The sequence below is a fragment of the Rhinopithecus roxellana genome, chromosome 12 (genome assembly GCF_007565055.1).
Source record: "Rhinopithecus roxellana isolate Shanxi Qingling chromosome 12, ASM756505v1, whole genome shotgun sequence".
Lineage (NCBI taxonomy): Eukaryota > Metazoa > Chordata > Mammalia > Primates > Cercopithecidae > Rhinopithecus > Rhinopithecus roxellana.
The window spans coordinates 132864621-132887044 of NC_044560.1; the positions used below are offsets into that span (position 1 = coordinate 132864621).

Genomic DNA, 22424 nt, shown 5'->3' on the forward strand with positions numbered 1-22424 from the left:
GGAGGCTGAGGCAGGAGAATCGCTTGAACCCAGGGGGCGAAGGTTGCAGTTAACCAAGATCACACCACTGCACTCCAGCCTGGGTGACAAGAGCGAGACTCTGTCTCAAAAAATATATACGGATATATGGCCGGGCGCGGCGGCTCACGCCTGTAATCCCAGCACTCTGGGAGGCTGAGGCGGGTGGATCACAAGGTCAGGATATCGAGACCATCCTGGCTAACCTGGTGAAACCCCGTCTCTACAAAAACTACAAAAAATTAGCTGTCTGTGGAGGCACATGCCTATAATCCCAGCTACTTGAGAGGCAGAGGCAGGAGACTCGCTTGAACCTGGGAGGTGGAGGTTGCAGTGACCCGAGATCGCACCATTGGACTCCACCGTGGGCGACAAGAGCAAAACTCTGTCTCAAAAAAAAGAAATGGAACTAAAAGTGGAAGCTCAGCCTCTGCTCAGCACTGGCCCAGCACCGTGACATACCAGCCTCGTCCAGAATGAAGCCTCCATGGCGGGGTTTCTTGGGGGGCCGGTCATCATCTTCTTCCTCCTCTTCCTCATCATATTCCTCCTCCTCTTCCTCCTCTTCTTCTTCCTCAGGCTCTTCTTCCTTCTCACTGCCCGCTGCACTCCGGCGTTCTTCCTCTACCTACAGGGGTCAGGCAGGGTTGTAGCACCAGAATTCTACTACCCCAAAATCCGAAAACCAAGTTTCCCACCCTAAATCTGACCTCAGATGGGCCTGGCCAATCACACAGCCCCCTTTGCTCTGCATACACCCCTTTCACTCTAGCCTGCTCTCTGGTTACCATCCTACTTCAGCGACAGCACTGCCATCTCCCCAGCCACTCAACCAACCCTGGGAGTTGACCTGGGCTTCTCCCTGCACTAGATTTCTTGCTCACTTTCCACTGGGTCTTTAACTATAATAGCTCGATGAAGTTTGGTCCTTGGGCCTCATTTCTTTTCCTTTCTTTTTTTTTTGAGATGGAGGCCCACTCTGTCTCCCAGGCTAGAGTGCCGTGACACAATCTCAGCTCACTGCAACCTCCACCTCCTGGGTTCAAGCAATCCTCCTGCTTCAGCCTCCTGCGTAGCTGGGATTACAGGCGTGCACCACCACACCTGGTTAATTTTTGTATTTTTTTAGTAGAGACAGGGCTTCACCATGTTGGCCAGGCTGGTCCTGAACTCCGGACCTCAGGTGATCCACTCGCCTCTGCCTCCCCAAGTGCTGGGATTACAGGTGTTAGCCACAGCAACCAGCCCATCTCTTCCCATTCAACAACTCCCCAAGGCCATCTTGTCCTCTCCCTTGGTGGTGGGGGACATCTCTGTGACAGTGACTCCCATCTCTGTTTCTGGTCCACACTGCTCACCAAGATCACTGGCCAGCCCTGTTGCTAATTCTGTGGCCATTCTGTATTCCCTACCATCCCAGCAGCATCTGGCACCCCAACCATGCCCTCCCTGGAGAAATGCTCCTCTCTTGGCTTCTGCCGTACCATGCTCTCCTGGTTTTTCTCAAAACTCCAACAGCTCCTCTTCAAGCTCCTCTTACTATTAACCCCTTCAAGTCTGACATCAATTACCAGGGCTCAGTCCAGGGCCACTTTGTTCTCCCTCCATGCACTCTCTCCCTGGCCATTTTACCTTCCATGACCTCAGTTCCTGTCTCTACAGATGACACCCTCATCTGTCTCTAGACTCCCACTTTTTTCCAGAATTCAAGACCTCCACGCACCAGCAGCATCCTGGATGCCTCCCCCAGATGTCCTCTGAGCCCTTTCATACCCACTGTGTCCCAAACTGACCTCAACGTCTTCCCCTAGACCTGGGCTGGCCTCCTCCAATTACCGACAGGCACCAAATCCTCATCCTTTCTGCCTGTGAACATCATTTCTTCAACCCATCCTTTCCCCCAGCCCCATACATCTGAGCCTAGGCCAGGACACTGCCCTCTAACACCTGGATCCTTACCCTAGCCTCCTCCCTACTCTCCTGGCCTCTAATCCCTCTTTCCATACCAGCAACAACATTAATGGATGCATACTGAACTTTAATCTTTAACTCATTAACTTCACAACTTCTTCCATGTCATTGCTACAATCCATTTACCTAACACAGGGTGAGCATTTCTTTTTCTTTTTTTTTTTTTTGAGACGGAGTCTCACTCTGTTGCCCAGGCTGGAGTGCAGTGGTCAGATCTTAGCTCACTGCAAGCTCTGCCTCCCAGGTTTATGCCATCCTCCTGCCTCAGCCTCCCAAGTAGCTGGGACTACAGGCGACCACCACCTTGCCCGGCTAGTTTTCTGTATTTTTTAGTAAAGACGGGGTTTCACCGTGTTAGGCAGGATGGTCTGGATCTCCTGACCTTGTGATCTGCCCGTCTCAGCCTCCCAAAGTGCTAGGATTACAGGCTTGAGCCACTGTGCCCAGCTGAGCATTTCTTTTTTTTTTTTTTTTTGTGACGGAGTCTTGCTCTGTTGCCCTGGCTAGACTGCAGTGGCGCGATCTCGTCTCACTACAATCGCCACCTCCGGGGTTCATGCCATTCTCCTGCCTCAGCCTCCCCAGTAGCTGGGACGACAGGAACACACCACCAGGCCCGGCTAATTTTTGTTGTATTTTTTAGTAGAGACAGGGCTTCATCATGTTAGCCAGTATGGTCTCGATCTCCTGACCTCGTGATGTGCTCGCCTCAGCCTCCCAAAGTGCTGGGATTACAGGCGTAAACTACCGCGCCCAGCCAGGTTGAGTATCTCTAATCCAAAAATCTGAAATCTGGTCAGGCACAGTGGCTCACGCCTGTAATCCCAGCACTTTAGGAGGCTGAGGCGGGTGGGTCACCTGACATCAGGAGTTCAAGACCAGCTTAGTCAACATGGTGAAACCCCATCTCTACTAAAAATACAAAAGTAAGCCCAGCGTGGCGGTGGGCACCTGTAATCCTAGCTACTCAGGAGGCTGAGGCAGGAGAATCACTGGAAACTGGGAGGTGAAAGTTGCACTGAGCCGAGATTGTGCTACTGCACTCCAGCCTGGCCAGTGGACTGAGACGCTGTCAAAAAAATAAACAAAACAACTGAAATCTGAGAGGCTTCAAAATCTGAAACTTTTTCAGTACTGACATAATGCTCAAAGGTCATGCTCAGGCCACATGCGGTGGCTCATGTGGCTCACTTGAGGTCAGGAGTTCAAGATCAGCCTGGCTAACGTAGTAAACCCCCATCTCTACTAAAAAAAAAAAAAAAAAAAAAATTAGCCGGGCATGGTGGCGCATCTGTAGTCCCAACTACTTGGGAGGCTGAGGCAGGAGAATTGTTTGAATCTGGGAGGCACAGATTGCAGTGAGCCAAGATCGCACCACTGCACTCCAGCCTGGGTGACACAGTGAGACTCTGTCTCAAAAAAAAAAAAAGTCATGCTCAAAGTAAATGTTCACTGGAGCATTCTGGATTTTCAGATTAGGGAATGCTCCAGTGTAAATATTACAAAATCCAAAAAAAAAAAAAAAAAAAATCCAAAATCTGAAACATTTCTTGTCCCAAGCATTTTGATATTCAATGTGTATTTTCTTCAAATCCATTCACGTTCTTAACATTTCTATGTTATACAACGCTTCAAAATGTAAAACTTTTTGAAGGTTTGTCATAAACACAAGGTAACTATAAAGATAAAAGCAAAACAATGTTATTAAGACCCAGCAAGATACTGCTGCCGGCCGGGCGCGGTGGCTCAAGCCTGTAATCCCAGCACTTCGGGAGGCCGAGGCGGGCGGATCACGACGTCAGGAGATTGAGACCAACCTGGCTAACACGATGAAACCCGTCTCTACTAAAAATACAAAAAAATTAGCTGGACATGGTGGCGGGCTCCTGTAGTCCCAGCTACTTGGGAGACTGAAGCAGAAGAATGGCGTGAACCCGGGAGGCGGAGCTTGCAGTGAGCTGAGATCGTGCCACTGCACTCCAGCCTCGGCAACAGAGCAAGACTCTATCTCAAAAACAACAACAATAACAACAACAACAACAACATGAACCTGACCGTTTGGTCCCCTGCCCAGCTTCAGCCAGCCTGGACTAGAAGCACATGCTCGGCCTGCTGCCTCTCCCCATTTCCCACCATTCAGGACTGCCTCCCCAACACCAGGCCTCAGCTGCACTTAACTACTTGGACCGTGCTCTCTCAGTGCTGGCCATCATCCATGCTGGTTCTCTGTATAAAAAGTCTCCTCTGGGGCTGGATGCAGTGGCACGTGCCTGTAATCCCAGCTACTCAGGAGGCTGAGGCAGGAGAATCACTTAAACCCGGAAGGCAGAGATTGCAGTGAGCCGAGACTGTGCCACCACACTCCAGCGTGGGAGACAGAGCGAGACTTCATCTCCAAAAAAAAAAAAAAAAAAAAAACCGGTGTGCCCCCCATTAACACTTCATCTAAAATATTCCCTCCCTAGCTGGGCATGGTGGCTCACACCTGTAATCCCAACACTTTGAGAGGCCAAGGTAGGAGGATCACTTGAGCCCCAGAAGTTTGAGACCAGCCTGGACAACCTGACAAAGCCCTGCCTCTACCAAAAATACAAAACTTAACCAGGCATGGTGGCAGATTCTTGTTGTCCCAGCTCACTGGGAGGCTGAAGTAGGAGGACTGCTTGTTCCTCAGGAGATTGAGGCTGCAGTGAGTTGAGATCACACCACTGCACTCCAGCACGGGTGCAAAGTGAGACCCTGTCTCAAAAAAAAAAAAAAAAAGGGGGCTGAGCAAGATGGCTAATGCCTGTAATCCCAGCACTTTGGGAGGCTGAGGCAGGCAATCACTTGAGGTCAGGAGTTCCAAGACCAGCTTGGCCAACATGGTGAAACTCCATCTCTACCAAAAATATAAAAATTAGCCAGGTGTGGTGGCACACCCCTGTAATCCCAGCTACTCAGGAAGCTGAGAGAGAAGAATTGCTTAACCGTGAGGTGGAGGCTGCAGTGAGCCAAGATCACGCCACTGCACTCCAGCCTGGGTGACAGAGCAAGACACCGTCTCAAAAAAAAAAAAAAAACAACAACAACAACAACCAACCTTCCTCCTGCAGGCAGCCATCCCTGCCCCAAGCAGAGTCAGGCACATCCTCTACGCTCACAATTCTCTGTGCTCCCTCCATCACAGCCCTGACCACTGTAAGCCTCCCAATAGTAGGGCCCAGTCCATCTCAGGCACCGCTGGGTCCCCCAACATCACCCAGCCCAGGGCCAAGCACAGAAGACTTCAGAAATATTTGCTTAACACATAATCTTGACTAGCCCACAATGAAACACGTTTTAACAACCCAAACAATGACAGGACCACAGGCTGATTTCTAGGAACCTTGTCATCAGTCCCCCTCTGCCAGGTCCCAGAGAAGCCTCTTTCCAAACCTGGCTCCTCCCTCCCAGTGGACAGAGTCCCTGCCACTCTCTGCATCACCTCAGGGCTTGGATGTGCTCTTACTGTCCTCAACATCCCCTGCAGTAACTGTGTATCTATAAAACTCTCTCTGCCCTGAGACTGAGATCTCCGTAAGGGAGGCTGTGACCCCAACATGACAAGTCAAGGAACATTTGTTGAAATAAATGAGCAGGTTACTGTAGCTGTGATGGGCGAACCAGCAGCTCCCCTCAAAAGTAGCTCATTATTTGCCATCCATCCCTACCTGTCTAGCCACATAACCCTGTCCTGCAAGGAGCATGTCACCATTTGGCTGTCTGAAAAGGTCATCCAATCCTGTCCCTGGCGGTGGGGACAGGCCTCATACTGCCCTCCTGCCTCACCTGGTAACTGAAGAGGAGCCAGCAGGGAGGGGTCAAGTATGGTGTAGTGCTGGGGAAGTGAGACTAGTACAGTGCAAACGAGAATGTGCCAGACAGGAAATGGAACTGGGGATCTTGGTCTCATTTCCACCAGACTTTAACCAACAAGCAGTGTCTCCAAGCCATGAATCAGAGACCAAGAATCCAGTGCTACAGCTTAGAGAAAAGGCCCTCCCTGTCACTCTCCCACTCATCCCTCCCCTACCACAACATCCCAATTTCTCCAACTATTCACTACCAGGCACCTCCCCAAAGGGCACAACAAAGACTGGCAATCAAATGTCCACATAGGATAAGCAGGCAACATAAATGAGTGGGACAAGTCACCCAAAACACATGGCACTCTCCATCGACCAAACGTTTTCCAGAACACAGCCACGTGAAATCTCTTCCTTTTCTTCACTCTGCCACGAGGCAAGCAAGATGATAAATGGCAACTAACATATCCTGGGAACTGGAGAAAATTCCCAGCTGTAAGTAGGACAGCCACTCATCAAGCAAATGGCTGCTCTGCAGAACAACCCTGGGTCCCACGGTGCCAGCTCCTTCCACTTTCCCAGAAAAAGCAAGAAATCTTAATCTTTATGTTAAATCTCCCTCACAAGCATTGGCTACTAATTTAAAAAGCCAATTGAAGTTTCTGTGCATCAAACAAGAGATCTATAATCACCCTGTCACCTGTTTACTAGTTTATGATTGCTGCCTACTAAATGTCAACTCCGAAAAAGTAAAGATTTCCTACCAGACACCTGGGAAGTAAGTGGAACACAGTAGTAGATGGAAACACTGATTTGTTCAACAAACGAATAAAACGAAAAGTTTAAGAGGAGGATACTGGGCTTGGTGCAGTGGCTTACGCCTGTAATCTAGCACTCTGGGAGGCCAAGGAGGTTGGATCACCTGAGATCAGGAGTTCAAAACCAGCCTGGCCAAAATGGTGAAACCTCGTTTCTACTAAAAATACAAAAATTAGCCTGATGTGGTGGTGGATGCCTGTAATCCTTGCTACTCGGGAGGCTGAGGTTGCAGTGGGCCGAGATCATGACTATGCACGCCAGCCTGTGCCAACCTATTGAGATGCTGTCTCAAAAAAAAAAAAAAAAGGCCAGGCGCGGTGGCTCAAGCCTGTAATCCCAGCACTTTGGGAGGCCGAGATGGGCGGATCACGAGGTCAGGAGTTCGAGACCATCCTGGCTAACACGGTGAAACCCCGTCTCTACTAAAAAATACAAAAAGCTAGCCAGGCGAGGTGGCTGGTGCCTGTAGTCCCAGCTACTCGGGAGGCTGAGGCAGGAGAATGGCGTAAACCCGGGAGGCGGAGCTTGCAGTGAGCTGAGATCCGGCCACTGCACTCCAGCCTGGGCGACAGAGCGAGACTCTGTCTCAAAAAAAAAAAAAAAAAAAAAAAAAATTTTTAATGGCAAATAAAAGAACATTTGAAATCAGAAATGCCCCAGGAAATGTTGGTTTTTTGGTTCCCGGAACAGAGGTACTCAAGAGACCTAAAGCCAGAGTGATCCTTTCAAAACATTAGATCACATCTTCACTTGCCCAAACTTTTTCGAGGTTTCATTTTACTCAGTTAAAACCAAATTCCTTACCACAGCTTTCAAGATCCTATACGACCTGGCTCCCATAAACTCTTTGTTGTACTCACTCTGATCCAACCAAACTGGATCCCCTTTTTTTGGCGGTGGTGGAGAGACAAAGTCTTACTCTGTCACCCAGGCTGCAGTGCAGCGGCACCATCACAGCTCACTGCACCTTCACCTTATGGCTCAAGCGATCTTCCCACCTCGGCCTCCCAAGTAACTGGGACTACAGGAGCGTGCCACCAAGCTCAGCTAACATTTCTGTAAAACAGAGTCTTGCTCTGTCGCCCAGGCGGCAGTGCAGTGGCGCGATCTCAGCTCACCACAATCTCTGTCTCCCTGGTTCAAGTGATTCTCAGCCTCAGCCTCCTGAGTAGCTGGGATTACAGGTGGGCGGCACCAAGCCCAGCTAATTTTTTTGTATTTTTAGTAGAGACAGGGTTTCACCATGTTGGCCAGGCTGGTCTTGAACTCCTGACCTCAGGTGATCCACTGCCTTGGCCTCCCAAAGTGCTGAGATTACAGGTGTGAGCCACCAAGACCGGCCTCAGCTAATTTTTTTATATTTTTGTAGAGACAGGGCCCCACTATGTCGCCCAGATTGCCCTCGAACTTCTGGGCTCAAGTGAACCTCCTAGCTTGGCCTCTCAAATCCTCGTTAATCCTTGAACACGGCAGACACACTTCCATCTTTGGACCTGCTGGTCCCCCTCACTGGAATACTCCACTTCCAGCTAACCAAGACTCACTCCCTCACCTCCAACAAGTCATGCTGATGACCCTATTACAAGTGCAACCAGGACTCTCCATTCCCCTTTTCTGTTCTCCTTTTCTCCAGAGTACCTTCTGGCTTACTATACAGTTCGTTCCTTGGCTATATCTATATACATTCCCACAGACAGACATTTTTAAAATCTGCTTTGTTTACTGGTGTACCCCAAAGACAAAGAATTGCACCTGGTACGTAGTAGGCACTACAAATAAATTTCTGGAATGACTAGACGTAACCAAAAAAAAAAAAAAAAAACTAATACTAAGTGCTTACTATACGCACACAGAGTAAACTTTAAAAACACCACCTGTTATCTCACTGGACCTAACACATTTCTGGCCTCCAGAACCTGTCCCTTTGTTTGACTTCGACTTGCCTAATTCTCTATCTCTTGTGACAATCTGGGAGTTCCCAGAAGCCAGAGTTCGCTGTGAACCCCTCGAGCCTCCCACAGTGGGCTTTCTACACGGAGTCCTGCCCCCAGGTGCAATGTCTCCCCCAGCGCCCCAGCCACAGACCTCGGCCTCCTCGCCGTCACTGCTGCGCTCACTGTCCTCCTCCTCGGAAAAGTTGCTGTCCTCGCTGTCCGACATCTTCCGTTGCTGCTGGGAAAGACAGCAGCCTCAGCGCGTCCCACAATCCTGCTCGCCACCCCGAGCCTCAGTTTCCCCGCTGGTTCCCTGGGAGAAGAAAACCCCTTAGCGCGCTTCCGGCAGGCTTGTTTTGGCAATCGCGAACTGGAATGCGGACCCCCTCCTACGCCACATGCTAGACCTCCCCAGTTTCCAAATCTGTTCTCTACACCTCCTCGGCCTCCGGCGGCCCCCGGAACTGCCACCTCTGCACACGCACTTACCGCTCGGGCTCCACCTCCGCCTTCGGTACCAGCTGCTGTTCGCACGACGCCCGGCTGGGGCTGACGGGTCCTCTCGCGAGTACCTATCCGTTGGCCTCACCTAACACGAGATTTCCGGGGCTGGCCCGGGCGACGCACTTCCAGGTCGCCATCTTGAGAGAGGCAGGGCTAGCCTAGGCGGAGTGAGGGGGCGACATCTGCGGAGGGTCGGGTGGGGAAAGGTTTTTTTTTTTTGAGACGGAGTCTTGCTCTGTCGCCCAGGCTGGAGTGCAGTGGCCAGATCTCGGCTCACTGCAAGCTCCGCCTCCCGGGTTCACGCCATTCTCCTGCCTCAGCCTCCAGAGTAGCTGAGACTACAGGCACCCACCACCTCGCCCGGCTAGTTTTTTTTTTTTTTTTTGTATTTTTTTTAGTAGAGACGGGGTTTCACCGTGTTAGCCAGGATGGTCTCGATCTCCTGACCTGTGTGATCCGCCCGTCTCGGCCTCCCAAAGTGCTGGAATTACAGGCTTGAGCCACCGCGCCCGGCCTCAAGTGGTAATTATTTGTAGCCAGGGATGTAGGGATGTGAGCCACAGGACCCTCCCTGTCCTCAAGGGATAGGGATGAGGTTAGAGAATACTTGTGCACTTCTCTGTCCCTTCCTGGAAGAAGAGAGAAGAGGGAGTATCTAAAGGACAGTGAGAATGGGGGCAGGTGGGGCAATTTAGCCAACTCCCTGCCCAAGAGCTCAGAGACTTCAGATCTTACCTTACTTTCCTCCTCCTTACCTCTTCCCCTTGGCTCATAGGGCTCCAGGTGGGATCCTCTGGCCTAGAGGGAAGAAAAGGCTTAGGGTTTGGGAGTTGGAGCTAAAGACTATTCCCTCCCCTCTCTCTACCCAGCCTCTCTGGGTGCACCTGGGAGCCCATGTCCTCCAAGGCTCCAGGCTGTGGTAGGGTGCTGAGCACAAGCTCCCTGTAGTAACTCCAGGAGTTTGGCCAGAAAGAGGGGGACAGGTCTCTGGGGATGTCCTTCACAGGGCCGGCAACAGCCCTGGCTGGCCACCCACAGCTGGGACCCCAGAGGATCCAGCAGGTACTGTAGCTGCAACACAGCAGTTCCCACAGATGGTCCCTCCTCAAACCCAATCACAGACAGCTCCAACCTGAAGCAGCCTAGAGTCTCAGCAGGACACACAGTGGGGACAAAGTGACCTGGTATCTATGGGTAAGGGCATAAGTCCAAGTCCCCACTCCCAAGGTTTCTTATCTGTGGCCTGGAACAAACCCCTTCACTTCTCTGGGCCTCAGTTACCTCATTTGTAAATAGGGCTCTGGATAATCCCAACCTTAAGGGCTGACACTATCCCATTAATGTACTTACGTGCAAGTTAGAAAAAGACACTCAGCTTGGCACAGTGACTCCTGCCTGTAATCCAGCTCTTTGAGAGGCCAAGGCAGGAGGATCACTTGAGCCCAGGTGTCAAGACCAGCCTGGGCAACATAGTGACACCCCATATCTTAAAAAAAAAAAAAAAAATGTCGGGCATGGTGGCTCACACTTGTAATCCCAGCACTTTGGGAGGTCAAGGCAGGCGGATCACGAGATCAAGAGATCGAGATCATCCTGACCAACATGGTGAAAACCTGTCTCTACTAAAAATACAAAAATTAGCTGGGCATGGTGGCGCATGCCTGTAGTCCCAGCTACTCGGGAGGCTGAGGCAGGAGAATCGCTTGAACCCAGGACGCAGAGGTAGCAGTGAGCAGAGATTGTGCCACTGCACTCCAGCTTGGTGACAGAGCAAGACTTGTCTCAAAAAAAAAAAAAAAAAAAAAATTAGCCATTCATGGTGTCATGTACATGTGGTCCCAGCTACTCTCGAGGCTGAGGTGGGAGGATTGGTTGAGCCTAAAAGGTTGAGACTGCAGTGAGCTGTGATTGTGCCACTGCACTCCAGCCTGGGGGACAGAGCAAGACCCTGTCTCAAAAAAACAGAAAAGAAAAAGACCTTCCTTTTAAGTTCCTTCTACCTTCTAAGTCTTGATTTTATTAGAACAAGATACTTTACTGCCATCTGCTGGAAACTGACAAATATGCAAATCTACAATGTCCAGACTGTGAATACAGTACCGTCTTTGTAGATGTGGGATCCTTATGCAGTGTACAACGTTCACATCCATACATGGCGGTCCTGTCTATCTTATAGGATTGGTATAAAGAGTAAATAAGCTAACATACTTAAAGCATTTAAACCAATACCTGGCACAGAGTAAGCACTATTTACATGTAGCTGTAGTCATCATTTGTTATTATATGCCTCCCTATTCTAGGTGTTGGAGACAGCAGTGACCAAAATATATCTGTCGAGACTAGGGGCTGGGTCAGGAGACAGTCCCACTACCTCCTCCCTGCAACATATTCATATGGTGACACAGCTACCCTCACACATGGAGACCACTGAATTCTCTCAAAACCTCCAACTGCAGAAAGAAGCAAATACAATACTCACCAGGAGATCATCTGGGGTGTAGAGGGTGTCATCATTTTTGTTTACCTACAATTCAGGGGTAAGGAGGAGAATCAGATCTTGGAGGGAAAGAGGCTGACCCTTCCTCAAACACACCCCCTACCACGCCCCATCAATTGGCCCACCCCTGTCGGCTGGCTCCACTCCCCACTCACTAGTATCTTCAGAGGGCCGCAAGGAAGTAAAAAGGCTCCCTACAGCAGAGGGGCATTCCTAGGTCCCCCCAGGGCTGTACAAGCAGGAGGATGATCCACAGAAGCAACACCAGCACCTTGCTCACTCCCAGACATTCTCTGGTGCTTGACCCGGGGTTCTGGAAGACAGAGGTACAGGAAGGTGGAGCAGACTGGAGGACTGAAGTGGGTGACTGGAACTCCCCCTCCACCTCCCCCCGCCGTCCTATCCCAATTGTTCCACTCAAGCCACAGATAATTCAGGGAGTGTGCCCACAGAGGCTGGGGAAAGATGGTGACCCCAAAGTCGGGAGGGCCTAGGTCACAGCGCTCCCTGACTCCCAAGCTCAGGGACGATACAAGACTTAGCAAGAGTGTGAAGATCAATCTGGAGAGACTAGAGAACCTGAACTCCCCTGCCCAACAGGCCCTTAAGACAGTGCAGGCTAGGCCGATAGCCTTGGCTCACACCTGTAATCCCAGAACCTTGGGAGGCCTAGGTGGGCTTGAGGTCAGGAGTTCAAGACCAGCCTGGGCAAGATGATAAAACCCTGTCTGTACTAAAAAATACAAAAATTAGCTGGGCATGGTGGTGCATGCCTGTAATCCCAGCTACTCGGGAGGCTGACACAGGAGAATTGCTTGAACTCAGGAAGCAGAGGTTGCAGTGAGCTGAGATCAAGCCACTGCCCTCCAGTCTGAGTGACAGAGCGAGACTCCATGTCAAAAAAAAAGATAAATTGGCCGGGCACAGTGGTTCACGCCTATAATCCCAGCACTTTGGGAGGCCGAGGCGGGTGGATCAAGACGTCAGGAGATCAAGACCATCCTGGCTAAAACAGTGCAACTCGTCTCTACTAAAAATACAAAAAATTAGCCGGGCGTGGTGGTGGGCGCCTGTAGTCCCAGCTACTCCAGAGGCTGAGGCAGAAGAATAGCATGAACCCAGGAGGCAGAGCTTGCAGTGAGCCGAGATCACGCCACTGCACTCCAGCCTGGGTGACAGAGTGAGACTCTGTCTCAAAAAAAAAAAAAAAAAAGGAAGAAAAATTATTAATCAAGCGTAGTGGCAGAGGCCTGTAATCTGGGCTACTCAGGAGGGTGAAGCAGAAGAATCTGTAATCTCAGCTACTCCAGAATCTGAAGCATGGGAATCGCTTGAACTGGGGAGGCGGAGGTTGCAGTGAGCTCAGATTGCACCACTGTACTCCAGCCTGGGTGACACAGCAAGACTCTATCTCAAAAAAAAAAAAAAAAAAAAAAAAAAAGACCGTATAGTTAGAGTGTGTGCATCCTCTCATCTGCCTCCGTCTTCATTGGAAAACACCTGTGCTAGCCTTTATCTATGTCTAGGTGAATATTTGAAGTCTCAGCTCTCCTTTTTATTTTTATTTATTTAATTTTTGAGACAAGAGTCTTGCTCTGTCACCCAGACTGGGGTGCAGTGGTGCCATCTCAGCTCACTGCAACCTCCACCTCCCGGGTTCAAGTGGTTCTCCTGCCTCAGCCTCCCTTGTAGCTGGGATACAGGTGCCTGCCACCATGCCCAGCTGATTTTTGTATTTTTAGTAGAGGCGCGGTTTCACTATGTTGACCCGTCTGGTCTTGAATCCTGGGCTTGAGTGATCCTCCCGCCTTGGCCTCCCAAAGTCCTGGGATTATAGATGTTGAGTCACTGCACCTGGCCTCTGTCTCAAGTATTTTGGAAACTTCATGCCTGCCTTTATCTCCTTTTTGTCTGAGGGTTGGCCTCTCTGCCTCTGTCACTGGGCTTGTTTTGGGGGTCCATCTCTTGACTGTCCTGGTCTCTCCCTTTTCTCCTCCTCTTCTCCCTTGGCCTTTTCATCTTTTCTCTCCTTCTCCACGTGTGCCTATGTTTCTCTGGGCTGTCTCTGTGTCCCTCCGGGTCAGACTCTAGGGACTTCCTTCCTCCCTCCTCACAGCCCCTCTCCCGCCTCACCCTTTTAGAGCTGGACTCCAGGCTGGATTTTCCCTCTGGCCCCAGACCTGCCCTCCAGTGTCTCCCTGTCTCCACCCTCTTTGGCAAGGTGTGCCACCACGTCCTTTTGAACCTTGGATCCCAGACCCTGTACTGCCAGAGAAACTGAGGCAACTGTGGGCTCCCTGTAGCCCTGAGAGAGGAATCTCTGGGCTGGGGAGAATCTTGATAGGGAGAGAGGCAGGGACATCTGCTGGCAGCCAGAGGACAACCCAATCCTGGGGTCCCTTAAGTGGGGTTGGTGGCTGGGGATAGAGAATTCTGTGGGGAGGAGGCCTAAGTGGAGGGTGATTTGGGGGAAAGGAAAAAGATGACTGGGAGATTCTGGAGAAAGAGATTCTAGGGGCCGGGCGCGGTGGCTCACGCCTGTAATCCCAGCACTCTGGGAAGCTGAGATGAGTGGATCACTTGGGGTCAGGAGTTCGAGACCAGTCTGGCCAATATGGTGAAACCCCGTCTCTACTAAAACTACAAAAATTAGCCAGGCGTGGTGGTACATGCCTGTAATCTCAGCTACTCAAGAGGCCGAGGCAGGAGAATCACTTTAACCCGGAAAGCAGAGGTTGCAGTGAACAGAGATCATGCCACTGCACTCCAGCCTGGGGGACAAAGCAGGACTCCATCTCAAAAAAAAAAAAAAGGGGGGGGAGATTCTAGGGTTGGGACGCAGAAGAGGTGAATTATTGGGGGAGGGTCTCTGAGGAAAGGGGAATTCTAAGGGGAGGAAAACTCTAGGGAAGGCAGTTGCTGGGAAGAGGAGTCTCGGAAGGGAAATAAATTCAGGAGAAAGGTAGATTTTGAGGGACAGGTCTCTGAGAGAGAAGTTTTTGTGGATTTGCGGGGCGGGGTGTTCTGGGAAAGGGGTACTTTCTCGGGAAGGGTGATTTTCTGGGAAAGGGGGATTTGCCGGGAAAGGGAGATTCTGGAGGAGGGAGATTCCAGAGGTACTGGGTCCTGACAAGAGGAAGATTCTGGCAAGGGTGACTGAGGGGACGAGGACCGAATGGAGGGAGATTCAGGGAAAAGGGGGGTCTAAGTTGAGCGCTCTTAAGAGAAACATTTGGGGTTGGCCTTCTGAGAGAAGGATGGGAAACATTCTGGGAAGAGGAGACTAAAAGGAAGAAAATTCTGGTGAAAAGGAGATTCTGAGGGGAGGGGGCTCTGAGGGGGGAAAGGATTCTGGGAGAGGATCCCGAAGGAGGGGGATTCTAGGGAGTACAGGATTCTGGAAGTCCTGAATCTGAGAATCCAGTCAGATTTCTTGCAGTAGATTCCAGAGTGAAGATTCTGATGCGGGGGATTCGGGGAAGAGTCCAGAGGGGAGAAAGATTACAGGTAGTGGGAGGGTGGGAACTGATTTAAAGAAGGGGCGAAGGGAGATTATTAAAGAGTCAGAACGCAAAGGAGAGCTGCGGCAATCGACGACTACCGAGGACGCGAAGCACATTCACGAAGCGTTCCCATCAATCCGCACACTATACTCCCACGCCCGCCCCTTCCGCCCACAGAGCCCGCCACTTCCGCCTCACAGGGCACGCCCGCTCTGAGCTCCTAAGGCCCTTCCCGCGGCTGATCAGACGCCCCGCCCCTTAGCCGCAACAGAAGCCGTAAAGCTCTCTCCCGTCGCGACGCAGCGCTCAAGGCGCCTGCGCAGACCCTGAAAAGCGGCCAGGGTGGCCCCGGGCTTTCCTTTTCCGGTTGGAGCGCCGCGCGGTTAGGTTCTCTCTTCCACGCTCGCATCAATGCCGTCTAAGGGCCCGCTGCAGTCGGTGCAGGTCTTCGGACGCAAGGTGAGCTAGACGCCGGATGGGAAGGGGAGGGGAAGGAGAAGGTCAGGGTCTGGGAGAGGACGGTGGGCAGGAATACAGGGGGCAACATGGGAGCTGGAGCCCGAGCTCACGGGGCCACTCTTCCTCTTGTATCCCACAGAAGACAGCCACAGCTGTGGCGCACTGCAAACGCGGCAATGGTCTCATCAAGGTGAATGGGCGGCCCCTGGAGATGATTGAGCCGCGCACGCTGCAATACAAGGTGCTGGCATCGGGCACCAGCGTTGAGTGGATGGAGGACTCTTGGAGATATAGTAGTTCTTGAAAGCTGAGGGGGCTGGTAGCAGCAGCGGGATGTTTAGAAGTTGTATTGGTTGTAGAAAAGTAGGGTATTTGGCAATAGAGCCGGGCTTGAGGTTCAGAAGATGTAAAAGCTGAGATGGGGATGTTGAAGATTAAGGGGTTGCTTTGAAAACTGGAATGTTAGGAAGTTCATCTAACTGGGATGGGGGGGTGACCCAAAGGGTGGAGGAACACCGGTTTCATAGCTTTATTTTCACGAGGATCAATGTTTTGATTCTGATAAACCCCAAGCGTCTAAAGCAGCGTTTAGACATTGTAAGTGCTCAGTAAGTATTGCAATAGCTTGAATTTGGGTCTGTTTATTTTTTATTCTATTTATTTATTTGTTTTGAGAGGGAGTCTCGCTCTGTCGCCCAGGCTGGAGAGTGCAGTGGCACGATCTCGGATCGCTGCAACCTCCACCCTCCGGGTTCAAGCAATTCTCTTGCCTCAGCCTCCCGGGTGGCTGGGACTATAGGCGCACACCACCACGGCCGGCTAATTTTTGTATTTTCAGGAGAGACGTGGTTTCACCATGTCGGCCAGGCTGGTCTAGAACTCCTGACCAGCCTGGTGAGCCGCGCGGCCGAATTTGGGTCTGTTTAAATGCTTGCTTGTGAAAGGGGTTCTTCTGTTCCCTGTTTGGGACTCTCAGTTTTTTTGGCTCAGAATGGAAAGAAACCAGAGTCTGATTTCTGCCCCTTCTGAAATTTACTACTTTTTTTGTTTTGTTTTGTTTTGTTTTGTTTTGAGACGGAGTCTCGCTCTGTCGCCCAGGCTGGAGTGCAGTGGCCGGATCTCATCTCACTGCAAGCTCCGCCTCCCGGGTTTATGCCATTCTCCTGCCTCAGCCTCCCAAGTAGCTGGGACTACAGGCGCCCGCCAACTCGCCCGGCTAGTTTTTTGTATTTTTTAGTAGAGACGGGGTTTCGCCGTGTTAGCTAGGTTGGTCTCGATCTCCTGACCTCGCGATCCACCCGTCTCGGCCTCCCAAAGTCCTGGGATTACAGGCTTGAGCCACCGCGCCCGGCCGAAATTTACTACTTTTAAAAGAAAGAACATGTACGTTGCAGGGTCAGTTAAAAAAAATTTTTTTTTTTTTTTTTTTTAGATATAAGGTTCTTTTTTAAGAATAGTATCTTGGCCCGGCACGGTGGCTCAAGCCTGTAATCCCAGCACTTTGGGAGGCCGAGACGGGTGGATCACGAGGTCAGGAGATTGAGACTATCCTGGCTAACACGGTGAAACCCCATCTCTACTAAAAAAATAGAAAACTAGCCAGGCGTGGTGGCGGGCGCCTGTAGTCCCAGCTACTCTGAAGGCTGAGGCAGGAGAATGGCGTGAACCCGGGAGGCGGAGCTTGCAGTGAGCTGAGATCCAGCCACTGCACTCCAGCCGGGGCGGCAGAGTGAGACTCCATCTCAAAAAAAAAAAAAAAGTATTTTGCTGTCACCCACCCTGGAGTGCAGTAGCACAATTCTAATGAACTTCAGCCTTGAATTCCTGAGTTGGAGATCCTTCCACCCCAGGCTCTCGGTTGCCAAGACTACAGGCACATCACCATGCCTGGCTCATTTCAGAAATTTTTTTTTGTAGACATGGTGTCTCACTTTGTTGCCCAGGCTGGTCCTTGGTCTCAGGTGATCCTTCTGCCTGGACTGGGATTACAGATGTGATCACCATGCCTGGCCTTGAATTTAATAAAAATTCTGAGATTCCTTTGTATAGCACATGTTGAATGTTACTGTTATTGGCTGTCACTTTATTTGAAGGATTTGTATGTGTACCCTCTGTTGAGTTTTGGGGACATAGCAGTAATCCAGATGACTTCAGGTTTTACCTTCATGGACCTGCCAGCCTAGCTGGGGAGGACTGAGCCGAATACCGGAAGCTGATCCAAAGTGGTCAGAACTGGGGAAGGAGACCTGTGAGCTGAAAGCAGGTAGAGAAAGTATCCAGACAGAGGCACTGGTAAAAGACCTAGAGCTGGGAAAGGTCTAGGGACAGGGACAGGTTGTATTGTAATTCTGGAAATCCGTGAGGCGCAAAGAAAAGGCAGCTCAGATGGGAAATAGAAAAGGCACCTGAATAGTCCAGGGGGATGGCTTTCAACTGTTTGAAACTCACCCTTGGAAGTTTCAGAAGCCACTGGTATGCTCCTTACTGTTCAGCCTTCTAAGAACCAGTCTTAGAGATAGGGTGTTTGAGGTCCAGTGGGGTACACAAGTAGGAGGGAGCCCAGATCTTGTTCCCTTTACCTTGCCTATATTTCTTGCCACTTCAGCAGTCTCATAATCTGGCTTTTTTTACTTTACTCTGTAGGGGGGGCTCGGAGTGACACCCTGACCCCTAACCACTAGTACTTTGAGGCCAGTGGTGGCAGAAGCCACAGAGACAAAGAAAAGCCCAGTGAGATGACTAAGCTGCCCAGCATGTAACTTAAATCCCTGTTCCTTCCCCCTGTTCCTTTAGCTGCTGGAGCCAGTTCTGCTTCTCGGCAAGGAGCGATTTGCTGGTGTGGACATCCGTGTCCGTGTGAAGGGTGGTGGTCACGTAGCCCAGATTTATGGTGAGTCCCAGGAACTGGGCACATAGGGGAGGTGGCTCTGGGAGGGAGGCCTTCACAGAACTCCTGTATCCTTTATATGTGTGTCTTCCTCACAGCTATCCGTCAGTCCATCTCCAAAGCCCTGGTGGCCTATTACCAGAAATGTGAGTGAGCATGGGTCCTTCCCATGAGGTAGGTGGGTGTGTAGGGATCACGTCAAGAACTCTGTGATTATCTAAATCTTCATCCCTACTCTTCTTGCCAGATGTGGATGAGGCTTCCAAGAAGGAGATCAAAGACATCCTCATCCAGTATGACCGGACCCTGCTGGTAGCTGATCCCCGTCGCTGCGAGTCCAAAAAGTTCGGAGGCCCTGGTGCCCGTGCTCGCTACCAGAAATCCTACCGATAAGCCCATCATGACTATCAAAATTCATCTGTGTAATAAACAGTTTTTGAGGGATTTTAAAGTTTCAAGAACTGTGCGTGGCCTTATGTGTTGGTATCGGATGTTTAACCAGACAGAAATCAGTAAACATCCTCGACCTATTGCCAGTCTGGATTTTAACCCTCCCCAGAAGTGGTCACACTGGGCTTGGCGTGGATGGGTGGAGGCAGAAGGCAGGGGTCTCTGTCTCTATACCTCCCGTAGAGTCTAGTGTGCAGGCACAACTGAGATGGGAGTGGTTTGGGCCATTGGTGGCTGCAGACCTTGGTGGATATATGGCTCACCCTTGTGGGTGTCTATTTTTTCAATCCCAGCCTCCCAAATAGCTTGGATTACAGGTATCCATGGGTTTCACTGTGTTTGGTCAGGCTGGTCTCAAACTTCTGACCTCAAGTGATCCACCTTCCTGGGCCTCCCAAAGTGCTGGGATTATAGGCAAGAGCCACCACGCCCAGCTGAATTTTTGTTTTTGTAGACAGGTCTCACTGTGTTGCTCAGGCCTGGTCATCTGAGCTCAGGCAATCCTGCTGCCTCAGCTTCCCAATGTATCCAAGTTACAGGTACGAGCTACCATGCCTAGCCAATGATCTTTAATACAAAGGAAACAAGGAGAGCCCAGTGGGGTGGCTCACAACTGTAATCCCTCTGAGAGGCCAAGGCTGGTGGATCACCACAAGGTCAGGAGTTTGAGACCAGCCTGGCCAAGGTGGTAAAACCCCATCTCTATTAGAAATATAAAGATTAGCTGGGTGTGGTGGTGGATGCCTGTAATCTAGCTACTTGTGAGGCTGATTCAGAGAATTGCTTAAACAGGTGCCTGCCACCTTGCGCAGCTAATTTTTTTGTATTTTTTCAATAGAGTCAGGGTTTCACCATGTTGGCAAGGCTGGTCTCGAATTCCTGACCTCAGGTGATCCGCCCGCCTTGGCCTCCCAAAAGTGGTGGGGTTACAGGCGTGAGCCACCGTGGTGGGCTGGCAGCTTTATGGGGATCTAGGGACTTGGTCTGTTAACAACTGCTGTGTAATAAGAGGCAACATACAGTGAGTTCTCAGCTGCTACCACGAGGCCACTGTACCAGGCTACAGGGATCATAGAACATTTCTGTCACTGCAGAAAGTTCTGGGGAACAACACTGGTAAACAGGGAACATATAGAAGTAAAAAGTGTTGCTTGTAGACGAAGTCACTTTTAGGTTTTCTGATTTTGTAGAACAGGAAAGTAGAACCAGGAAGTTGCTTGTCAAGGACACAGTAAAAAGTCAAAGTGGCTTTTTTTTTTTTTTTTGAAATGGAGTCGTGCTCTGTTGTCAGGCTGGAGTAGTGAGATCTTGGCTTACTGCAACCTCCACCTCCCTGGTTCAAGCGTTTCTCCTCCCTCAGCCTCCTGAGTAGCTGGGACTACAGGCGTGTGCCACTATGCCCAGCTAATTTTTGTATTTTTAGTAGAGACGGGGTTCCACCACGTTGGCCAGGATGGTCTCTTATCTCTTGACCTCATGATCTGCCCACCTCAGCTTCCCAAAGTGTTGGGGTTACAGACATGAACCACGGTGCAGGCCAGTTTTTGTGTTTTTTTTTTTTGTTTTTTTTTTTTTGAGACAGTCTCTGTCACCAAGGCTGCCCAGGTTGGGATGCAGTGGTGCCATCTTGGCTCACTGCAACCTCTGCCTCAACCTCTCGAGTAGCGGGGACTACAGGCACATGCCACCGCACCCGGCCAATTTTTGTATTTTTAGTAGAGATGGGGTTTCACTATGTTGGTTTATCCATGTTGGCTAGGCTGGTCTCTAACTCCTGACCTTGGGATCTGACCACCTTGACCTCCCAAAATGCTGGGATTACAGGTGGCAGCCACCGTTCCTGGCCTAATTTTTGTATTTTTAGTAGAGATGGGGTTTCACTATGTTGGTAAGGCTGGTCTCAAACTCCTATCTTCAAGTGATCCTCCCGCCTCAGCCTCCCAAAGTGCTGGGATTACAAGCGTGAGCTACCATGCCGGGCCCAAAGTGGCATTTTGGACAGGCAACTGGGCTGTAGAAGAGCCCAGGTTCTTTTTCTTTTTCTTTTTTTAATTTATTTTTATTTTTTTGAGATGGAGTTTTGCTCTTGTCGCCCAGGCCGGAGTACAATGGCGTGATCTCAGCTTACTGCAACCTCCGCCTCCCGGGTTCAAGCAATTCTCCTGCCTCAGCCTCCCGTGTAGCTGGGACTACAGGCGAGCGCCACCATGTTTGACTGATATTTGTATTTTTAGTAGAGAAGGGTTTCACTATGTTATCCAGGCTGGTCTTGAACTCCCGACCTCAGGTGATCCTCCTGCCTTGGCCTCTCAAAGTGCTGGGATTAACAGGCGTGAGCCACCACGCCTGACCTGGAGCCCAGGTTCTTGACTACCAGTTTAAGTTGTCACAAATCTGCCCAAGAGGCCCTATCTCTACTCTGTGGCCCCTCAATATGAGGAGCTAAGGAGTCAGGGTAGCCGCTTGCGGGAAGAGTACAGAAGGCTGTGGGAGTCAGGCGGTGCCTGACAGCCTGGAGGAGTCACGTGGGCTCCTTGAGGGAGAGGACATGGGAACCAGGGGCTGCTGGCCGGTAGGAATAGTCAGGGAGAACACCATGTCTGTGGTGAGTTATTTTTTTATGTTTTTCTTTTTTTTTTTGAGACGGAGTCTCGCTCTGTCGCCCAGGCTGCAGTGCAGTGGCGCGATCTCCGCTCACTGCAAGCTCCGCATCCCGGGTTTACGCCGTTCTCCTGCCTCAGCCTCCCGAGTAGCTGGGACTACAGGCGCCCGCCGCCTCGCCCGGCTAGTTTTTTTTGTAATTTTTAGTAGAGACGGGGTTTCACCGTGTTAGCCAGGATGGTCTCGATCTCCTGACCTCGTGATCCGCCCGTCTCGGCCTCCCAAAGTGCTGGGATTACAGTGTGGTGAGTTATTTTCGGGTGCCTATCGCCTCAACTTGCTCATTCGCTTCCCTTGAACACCTGTGGCGGGCCATGTGCTCATCATGGGCCACTGAGGGACCACAGCCCTCTTTCCCCTCCCAAGGAGTCACAGATGACGCAAGGGTTGCTGCCGGTGCTGGAGGAGGAGTTGGGCTTCAAAGCACAGTGCATCCTCAGCGTCTTGGATAGGTGCTCGGAAATAGACTTAAGCAAAACAAAGCAGATCCTGTAATAACAGTCTTTTAAACAAATTGGTTTCCTTATACGTCCTTTCGCTTAAGGTCACAGTTTCCAAGAACCTATTGATGACGTTAAGTGAGAGCTTAGTTGAGTGGCTAATGACTCATAGGAAGCTAGTGAACTTCATTGTTTGGGGAGCGCAGTGATCTCTACTTCCTAGTTCCAGCCTCTGCAGGCAATAGGGAGGTCCAGCACTTAGATGCTCAGGGGGAACGTTTAACAACTCGAGATTTTTTGTCCTCTTGCTCATTTTCTATGTATCTACCCTAGTTGATACAGTACCCAGTGTTCAGAAACTATGTATGGCTACTAAGCGGGGCTGCACAAATTAGAACATTTCCATCATCGAGGAAGGTTGTATGGGACAGCACTGACACAGGATACGTAAAAG

The 22424-nt window shown here is 50.7% G+C and overlaps 2 protein-coding genes and 1 pseudogene across 3 annotated transcripts in view; 1 reads left to right on the forward strand and 2 right to left on the reverse strand.

Moving 5' to 3' along the window:
• SUPT5H (SPT5 homolog, DSIF elongation factor subunit) overlaps window positions 1-9146 on the reverse strand; it is a 35867-nt gene extending 26721 nt beyond the window's left edge. Inside the window, exons 1-3 of one of the 2 annotated variants that reach the window (XM_010380903.2) lie at window positions 9059-9146; window positions 8721-8882; window positions 481-646 (exon numbers count right to left, since the gene is read on the reverse strand). In XM_010380903.2, the coding sequence (XP_010379205.1) occupies window positions 481-646; window positions 8721-8795 (241 nt within the window). In that variant the 5' untranslated portion in view covers window positions 8796-8882; window positions 9059-9146. The remainder of the gene's footprint in view (window positions 1-480; window positions 647-8720; window positions 8883-9058) is intronic. The other variant, XM_010380904.2, reaches the window with a different exon arrangement.
• A 523-nt stretch (window positions 9147-9669) lies between these two features.
• LOC104676191 lies at window positions 9670-15482 on the reverse strand (annotated as a pseudogene).
• On the forward strand, window positions 15395-18880 carry RPS16 (ribosomal protein S16). Its single transcript, XM_010380905.2, has 5 exons — window positions 15395-15532; window positions 15672-15773; window positions 18326-18422; window positions 18518-18565; window positions 18667-18880. Exons 1-5 carry the CDS (start codon window positions 15485-15487, stop codon window positions 18810-18812), a joined length of 441 nt encoding a protein of 146 aa, XP_010379207.2. The 5' UTR covers window positions 15395-15484; the 3' UTR covers window positions 18813-18880.
• The last annotated feature ends 3544 nt before the right edge of the window (window positions 18881-22424 follow it).

What these genes read in the sequence shown, in the direction of transcription:
- RPS16 (XM_010380905.2), top strand. Translation starts at nt 15,485, where the DNA reads ATGCCGTCTAAGGGCCCGCTGCAGTCGGTGCAGGTCTTCGGACGCAAG. An exon ending in TGCAGGTCTTCGGACGCAAG is followed by an intron (nt 15,533 to 15,671) that starts GTGAGCTAGACG and finishes TGTATCCCACAG; the next exon opens with AAGACAGCCACAGCTGTGGC. An exon ending in TCACGTAGCCCAGATTTATG is followed by an intron (nt 18,423 to 18,517) that starts GTGAGTCCCAGG and finishes TCTTCCTCACAG; the next exon opens with CTATCCGTCAGTCCATCTCC.